At 39.7% G+C, this 9,131-nt stretch overlaps 1 protein-coding gene across 1 annotated transcript in view; it reads left to right on the top strand.

The window, feature by feature from the left end:
• The first annotated feature begins 6 nt into the window (after window positions 1–6).
• The window catches only part of Camk4 (calcium/calmodulin dependent protein kinase IV), a 237,250-nt gene continuing 228,125 nt past the window's right edge, over window positions 7–9,131 (top strand). Inside the window, exon 1 of the mRNA XM_048811576.1 lies at window positions 7–207. Coding sequence (XP_048667533.1) covers window positions 47–207 — 161 coding nt within the window. The 5' untranslated portion in view covers window positions 7–46. The remainder of the gene's footprint in view (window positions 208–9,131) is intronic.

The raw sequence follows: 9,131 nt of genomic DNA on the forward strand, positions 1-9,131 counted from the left end.
CAGCGGCGGTGGCAGCAGCGGCGGCTTCCGGAGTCCCGCCGCGAAGATGCTCAAAGTCACGGTGCCCTCCTGCTCCTCCTCGTCCTGCTCTTCGGTCACCTCCAGTGTGGCCCCCGGGGCTGGGAGCGTCGTCTTGGATTACTGGATCGACGGTTCCAACAGGGATGCTCTGAGCAATTTCTTCGAGGTGGAGTCGGAGCTGGGACGGTAAGGCGGGGCGAGGCAGGTTCCCTGGACCAGGCGGAGCTCTGAGGCGCGGGCTAGGGCTGGGGACGCCTGCAGCGTGCACCCGGGTTGTCCCCCTCGCAGTGACTGCTTCCAAGGATGGGGGACTGGCCTCTCTGCCCTTCTATTTTTCGTTGCCTAGTTAGTGACTGGGAGGGAGCTAAGCTTTTCTCAGTTGCGGCTCAGATCTACCCCGGAGTGCCTAGGCCGGTGGAGTGGCTGGCATCAGCGGTACTCTCCCAAGCTCCCTGCTCGCCGCCGGCTGCCACTTCTCTTGGGTGACAGCTCTCACCGCACGTGGGCCCTGCTTTCCCAATTAATGTCTTTGCTCATGGCTATAGCTTGCTAGAGGGTCCTGTTTCTCTAGTTATTTGGGGGAGTGGGGATTGGAGGGTGCCCCTTATATCATGACAAAATTATTAAATTAGATGCCTCCTCTTTCGCCTTATCAAGCTCTCCAAAGCAAGTAGCACTAGGAATTAAACTTAAATACTAGCTTCCCTACAGAGTGTGCTCAGGAGTGAAAGGGGGAATGAATCATTTAAGAGAGTTAAAGGCAGAATACTGAAGTAGTGTGGCGTTAAAGAGGAAGCAGCACATGGAGTGCAGGCACTGTAATTAGTGAAGAGTTCTGCTGATTTATTTAAATTATGTATGTAAAACCCCATCTCCCTAGGGAAGCATAAAAGTCCCTCATCCCTTCCCTGGGGATCCAAACAGGTAGCAGATTTTCTTTGTGAATGATTCCATGTGTTCTAATATTTTTATCCATTGAATTTTTCTTTCCATCCTCCTTTTTTTTTCCTTCTTTCTTTTCTGTTGTCCATAGGTGAGGAGACTTGTTTTCAATACTCAGTTTAGATGCAGGGCCCTTTACTATACAGAATCTGAAGATGTAGTTTAAACTCTTGACAAATTGCAACTTCTTTGCAATTTTATTTTCCTTTCTCTTTTTGCTGGAAATATTTTAGCTAACAACTGTTTTAAAAATGTCATTAGAGACCAGAGTAGAATTCTGAATGTTGGTAGTTGGCCAGAAGGTATAATCGTCGCTGTCTTACCTGTCTCCAATTTGCTATTACTATTAAGACTCATTGAGAATGGGTGATATGTGAAAATGAAAAACTTCTGAATGAAAACTTAGGAGTTTGTTATGCTTAAAAATGTCTCAAAATACTTTAGCATTGGATAATGTTAACAAAACATCCATTTCTGGTCAAATTTTTCAGTGTCCATCTGAAGATCTGTTACATATAGATTGATATGAAATAACAGAAATAGGTTTGCAAGGTTCAAAACCTAATGATGTGTTGTGCTGCATAATTGTGTGTATACAATTGTGTGATGTGCTGTAGTACTGCAGTGTATACTTCTAATTAAGGGGATGGTTTACTTAAAATTGTTTACTTGGTGTTTTAGAAACTGACACATAGTTGAGGAAGTGCCTGATGATGCTACAGGGACTGTCCCAGCAGCAAACCTAACTGCCTTCAGAGTAACAACTTTGCCAGATGCTTCTAATCCATTCTGACTTACCATCAGTACAGCTTGTCTTTAGGAATAAGTTTTGCCATCAGGAAACTCGAGAAATTTCCTTTAATTTGAGGGATGGAAAAGTTAGAAAAAACAACAACAACAACTGTCAATTGTACATGCATATGGGATGGTAGACATCACAGGGAATGCCTAAGGAATTTAAAAAAAAAATGAGTTTGGTGTTATGTTGCATAATTTTTGGGTGATAAGTCCAAACAAGTTTGCTCTTAAAAACTGATAGTATATTTTGCTCTTAAAAATCACAAAATTAAGATATTTAGGGGGAAAAAAAAGCTAAAACTTGTGAACTTCTCTGTTTTTTTCAATAGTAATGTGTAATTGTTTAGGTAAGTTTTCTGTAGATGGCAGCATTGATGAGTTACATGCTTACACTATTTGGTTAAGACTTTGAAAAATATAACTTCATGATACCACTTATTTTTTTTTTGAACAAAATATACCTGAAACCTACAGCAACTAGTATTCTGAATGTAATTATTAATAATTTATAACCAAAATTATCACTGTAGATATACGATAAATGATAAAAGCCCTCTTCCTTCCCATACTAGTGATCAAGTTGAATTTAGTTAATTGGTTTCAAGTCTTTACTCTCACATCTTGGGTCAAATCTGCTCACCAGTGGTGACTCTAAGGCCAAAACATTCAATTCATTAGTACACAGTTGTCATTAACATACTAAGAAAGCAGTGCTCTGGAGTTGTGTGGTACCACTCAAGAGTGGCAAGCTCCAGAGTGTAGACAAACTCTACAAGATTGAGTTAATTCATGATTTATTGGTTCCTCTGTTACAATTGTCTATTATAAATTAGTGACTACTGAATTCAAGAGGATTGGATTTATGACCATTGGGGGCCAACACATGCTGAGGATATTTAGAAACACCAGGAGAGCAAATTTCCAAGGTTAGACCCATCTAAAGCCCTGGATGGTGCTTGTGAAGGCAGCTGCTGGCAGCACTGATTCATATGTAGCCATTTAGAGCAGGGCAGATGCGTTAACTTTCACTATGGGGGTATGGATGTATGGGAATTATTTAAAAGTGTCAGGTGAACTAATTTCTCTAAAATCACATTTGAAATTCTGTATTACTTGCAAAGTTTGTCAAAAAGTTTCTAAAAATCATCATACACCAACAAATTCAATTCTACTAAAAAATATGGAATTGGTCATGATCCCAGTTAGGGCTCCATATCCTAGACAGCAGTTGGTGTTTTGCCCAGTGATTTGAGAAATTGGCATTTTAAATGCTTTTCTAATGCACAAAGGAGCTTGCCTCTGGTTCAGATTCTGCCCAGTGGTTTGGCATAGGGAATGACAAGAATTGATTTGGCCAACTCTGTGGTGGGGATTTGGCCTTGGGCATCTAAACCCATATCCTGTTTTCAGGTATGTCCTACCTTTTGTTTCCTACCTTCTGTTGCAGCAGTTTGAGAGAACATTTATAACAAAGCCAGATGTACTTACAGATGCACAAATCCAAAAAAAGAAATGAAGAATAATTAGGACAAAATAAAAAGATTTTCAATTATTTTATATATTTTTTTAAAATTTCCATTCCAGGGGCTGAGGTTGTAGCTCAGTGGTAGAGCACTTGCCTAGTATGTGTGAGGTACTGGGTTCCATCCTCAGCACCACATAAAAATAAATAAATAAAATAAAGATATTATGTCTATCTATAACTGAAAAAAAAAGTTAAAGAAAATTTCCATTCCACTTACTATAGTTTCTTTAGGCTGGTGAACTTTAGTATCTGCCTCCCCAACCCAATTCACAATTAAAAGATACATCTATATTGCAGCTTAACTCAAATATAATTATATAGGATTCAAGATAAGAACCAAGTAGATTTAGATAGTGAGGTGTATATATGTGTGTATGTTTGTGTGTGTGTATAAAACAGAATGATTTGATGATATAATACATATTCTTATTATCAACAGTGGACTCTAATATTTTCTATTCTATGCTGTTTGATTGTATTCTGTTTTATTAGAAAAATATTGGCTGAACTCATGTGATTTCACATCCCACTAATGGGTTGTGATTCAGTTGGAGAATTCTGTTTTAGGCCATAAATCTGTGCATGCCAGATTGAACTGTGAGGCAGAGTCCTTTTAAAAATTGTCTTGCAGACCAGTTGACAGCATTGAATAGTGTCCATTTGGCACAACTCTGTAAGAGAAAAATTCTCCTACTTTTGCCTCCGAGTCATTTTTGGGTTTCCCTTTCCAAGATTTTTGGAAAAACACTGGTGTCTCCTGAAGATCTATTCTACTAGGCAAGTAAGAATCTGGACTGGCTGAGGGCAAGGGGCTGCACCTGAAGCAGCTTCACTGTGGAGCGGAGGAACTCAGAGGCCTGAGAAGCAGGATGCTTCAGTAGAAATACATAACTGTGGCCCAAGTAACAGTCAGCAAAGGCCTCCTGTAAGGGAGCATGAAAAGTGTGTATTTTCAAAGAGAAGGGCTTCAATGGGTGCTCTTGGCTTGAATATCTGGTTGTCTTAAACAACAAATCATTTGTTTCTCACAGAGCTGGAGCTGAGAAGTTCAAGGTGCTAGCTGATTCATTTCCCCAGTGAGGGCAAGCCCTTTTCCTGTCTTGCAGGTGGCCACTTTCTTGCTGTGTTTTCAGAAGGTAGAGAGAGGAAGGCGGGCCGAGGAGAGGAACCAAGCTTTCAGGTGTCTCCTTCTAATCCATCGCATCATGAGGGCTCCAATCTCATGACTTCATCCTAAACATAATTACTTCCCCAAAATCCCAACCTCCATACCATCGTATTAGGGATTAGGGCTTCAGCATATGAATTTTGAGGGGACACAGTCAGTCCTCACCATGGCTGTTGAAGGATCAGATTCTTTCTTTTCCCTTCCCCCTTCCTCTTCAGCCCTCTACCTGGGTCATTCTCCTGGCTAATAATTCTCATGCCCCAGCTTTTACCCTTAGACTGTCCTTTAGGCCCCCACAGCCTATCTAGGGTATACTTCTGGCTACTGATCTTCTGTCACACATACTGCCTTTGAAGCTTACACCCTTTGGGGATGGTATGGTTTTTTATCTGACTTGGAATTAAAAATATACCTGTTCAGTCCCTGTCTTGTTCTTTGTGCATGATTCTTTTCTTAGGCAGTGGACATAAGGGCAAGGTGGGATTGCAAGTGGTAGAATAGAAACTGACACTGTGTGGGCTCTTTGCAAGAATACTGACTGTTAGCTTCCGGAAGGCAGAGTCTGTGGGTTTGGCTTATTCACTGTTGTATGTGCATTGTCTAGCATTGAGCATAGTACTTGGCAGGTGTTCAATAAACGATTTTAGGGAGAAATCCTCAATGGTAATAAAGTGGACTGGGCACAGAAGGTGTTCCTCTTTCCTCTCTTTTTTTGAAATGCTGGTGCCTATTGGTCTTGATGTTATGATCTCCATTCTTGTGACTCCGGAAAAGTGAAATATTGTAACCTATTTATCTTTTTCCTAAAACTTGTGTGACCATGTCCCTCATCTCACTCAGCACTCTTCTCAGTGTGAGTATTGATAACCACCACCTCTGTAGCTCATAGGGACTGGAAATAATGCCATTTTTCTGTTGGCAGTATTCTGTGGTTCTGAAATGAAAGGAATTCAGTTTCACCTTCACTATCACGTTACCACAGGTGTGTCAGAATTAGGCATTAAATCAAGTTGAACTTAAAGTCATGAAATGCCTCCAAGCTATCCCAACCTCTAAAGTACTTGGAAATGCACTCTTTGTAAAGAGGCTTAAAGTCTATTAAGGACTGTATGATAGGATCACTGCTTTAAGAACACCCTATTTTTCCATGCTTAAATACTGTTACAAGGTTCAAAATAACTTCTGGTTTTGAAAAAAAAAAAAAAGACTTCTAAACTGTTCTGGAGAAATTGAGAGGGTGGGGGAGGGAGAATGCTAACCACAAAATAGCTTCAAAGAACTTTATTGTGAGCACTTAACCCTCAGACATAAATTTGTGGGTTGTGTGTTTGCAGAAATACGTTTGAGACAACTTACTGAGGGTTGACCGAGTAAACTCCTTCAACTACTAGTTGTTATTTGCTTGTTGATTATTTTTCTTCTTTCTTAAATATGCCTGAGAGGTAGTTTTTTATTTTTCTAAAACTCCCTCTTGGGAAAGCTAACATATCTAATAAAACCAATATTGATCTTTTAAAATTTCAAGGTCAGGTTTATCTGTGAAATATTAATATTTAATTGAGTCAAAGAACCATAACATTCAGGCCAAAGAATAACTTTCCATGAAGATCAGTGACAGCTAGAGTCAAGTTTTTACTCAGATCATATTAATCTTTACCTTAACTATCTTTTTATCTCTTTGTAGTACAGGATTATCTGAAGACTTCATAACTCCAATGGCTTAATTAGGAGGTTACGTCCAGATATTGAGGACATAGTGTTAGCACATAAAGGACACAGATCCTTCAATACAGTCCATTTTCTTCATTCTAATTGCAAGTGAAGGGCAAGAGTAGGTAAGGTAAAGTAGAGAAAGGTAAGGATTTTCCTTGGCTTTATCTTATCAATGGCAAAGGTCAAATGAGGAAAGGAGCAACGCCTAGAGAGGGTGATTCACCATGACCGGTCAAGGGTAATACGTGTAGACCTTTCTCTTTTCTCTTACAGTGGGGTCTCTCAGCCTAGGCATCATGGAAATTCAGGCCCAGATAATGCCTTGTGTGGAAGCTCTCCTGTGCATTAGAGGATGTTTAGCCATGTCTCTGGCTGCTAGCCCCTAGATACCAACAGCAACCTTCCTCTCAAGTATGAACACTACAGAGTCTCTGGATATGGTCAAATGTAGTCTCCTTGCCCTACTGACATCCATTATCTTAGAAGCTTGAAGCTAGTCTTTTTCATGACTTTCTTTCAGCTGTATAGACAGTGAACAACAGATTAAGTGCATTTGCTGGATATCTGCTGCAACCAAATATTTCTCCCATTTCTGTATATAACACCAAGATTTCTGTCATAGGTACATACAATCTGTGCTGTAACTTGCTTAATGTTTTGTTTAAATAACTTTATCTTTATTAACCTAAATTTACTTAGAACAAATGCTTATTTCACTAAATTGAAAACCATAAATAAAACCAAATTGAATATTCATAAATAGAAGCAAATTATAAAAATAAATCACAATGAAAGCATAACATTAATATTAAATTGTAGCTAGAAATGTTTGTCTACTGAAGGCTGCAAGCCTGAGGATTGTTCTCTTTGTTAAGAACAGAGATTAACAAAGATTAGCAGGGTTAAAACCATAGTAGTACAAATTGAGGTTTTCTTCCTGATATAATCAGAATGACTGAAAAATAATTGAAAGAAGAAGGATGTTCTCATTTTTTGATTGCTTGCTATTTAATTCCATGACTTTGAGCCACCTAAAGTCCACATCTTTACAGATATGACCTTTTGAATAATTATGACCTAGACTGTGTCTGTTGGCAGTATGTGTGTTGTTCAGTGAAGGCCAGAGTATGAATGAATATGATGAATAAAACACTATTTGGCCTCCACATGCATAGTTTACTGATAATAAGTCATCAGCAATACATCTAATAATACAAGATAAATAAGTAGGCAAATAAATAAAAATAATTTTTCTAGATGACTTGCTATATTTAATAGGTACACTAAAATTGTGCTGAGAGCAGGGATTTGGAAATTTCTAATAGATGTGTAGTTAATTTTGTATTTCTGTTGCATGAGGCTCCATGCTGAAGATTCCATAGACTTGCTGTCTGCGTAAAAGAGTGTGGTTCAACTAGGCTTGTTCATGTGTACAGACAGTGATGCTTGTTTGCTGTCTTTGCTGCTCATGCTGTGTTTCAGGATGAACCTAGTTTTCTTACACGTAGAATGAAAGAATCTACTTTTTTTTTTTTTTTTGCAGACCCTTTTCAGAAGGTTAAGAAAAAGTTAAATTGTTTTACTTTGAAAACATTTACCATTTAGAGCCAAGGAGGTTGCTGTTTTGAGTTTAGCATCAATGTGGAAACAAATGCAACTTTGTTTTTTTTTTTTTTTGGTTTTAGGATTTATTTCAATTTCAAAGATGCTAAAATATGAAAAAAATATGCATTTTAAGCAGATGGAAATAGCATCATTACTATATACAGACAAAACAGGAAGGAGAAGTAACCAGAAGAGAATGTCTGTATGTTCCACCAACAAATGTACCCCCCATACACCCGGGCCTCCCTTTTTTGACAATGGGTAAATGTTCATGCCATCCTCTAGGCCCAGCCCAACCTGGGCCCATATGCACTAGGTTCCATCACTTCTTAATGACTCAGGGACATCACTCCAGCAAGCTTAAGTCCTCCTGTATCTCTTTCTCTTCTGGCTTATTTCCATTGTCTACATTTATGAAATAATGCCTTCCTTCTTGATCTCTCTCCAATTCCATTTCTTGACCACACTGAGAGTTGTCTGCTCTTGCTTATCTCCTCATCCTCTCTTTCCATTCTTTCCTCCCTGAATCCTGATGGGAATAACCGCCTTCCATTCCCACTACTCCATCTAAACACGTTTCTGTCAAAGTCACTAACATCTTCCATTTAACCTTCAGCCCCTAACTTACTCCCCTCAGCAGCAACCGGCTCCCAGGATCCTACGGTCTCTTAGTTCTCCTCCTGCCTCCCTGGCTGCTTCTCCTCTGCCTGTTTATCTGGCTCCTTCTCTGCACACTGGAATGCCCTGAGGATCAGACCTCTGCTCCATCTGCCCTCACTCCCTAGGTGACCTCGTCCAGTCTCATGGCTTTAATTACGTCCTTAACTGCGATAACTACTGTCCACAGCTCTGACCTCTCCCCTAAACCCAAGGCTTACGTATCTTAGTAAGTGTCTCAAATTTTCATGTCTGAAAGCAAGCTTTTGGATTTCTACTTCAAAGAGTCTCTTCTCAAGAAGTCTTTCCTGTCAGCCACGCCTGTAATCCCAGTGGCTCAGGAGGCGGAGGCAGGAGGATTGCAAGTTCAAAGCCAGACTCAGCAATTTACCAAGGCGCTAAGCAACTCAGCGAGACCCCTGTCTCTAATAAAATACAAAATAGGGCTGGGATGTGGCTTAGTGGTTGAGTGTCCCTGAGTTCAATTCCTGGTACCTCACCTCCACCCACCCCAAAAATGTCCTGGAATCCAAATCATCCTTGACTATTTATTTGCTCTCACATCTAATCCTCCAGAATGAAGTTACTTCTTACAATTTCTACATGCTACTGAGATAGGATAGAAGGAAAAAGAAAAGGGTAAAAAGGAGACATAAAGGCAGGACAAGGAAAAACAGTTTTTTATTCAGAAGTTCTGCATAC

Source organism: Marmota marmota, unplaced genomic scaffold (genome assembly GCF_001458135.2).
Source record: "Marmota marmota marmota unplaced genomic scaffold, marMar, whole genome shotgun sequence".
In the NCBI taxonomy this organism is placed as follows: Eukaryota; Metazoa; Chordata; class Mammalia; order Rodentia; family Sciuridae; genus Marmota; species Marmota marmota.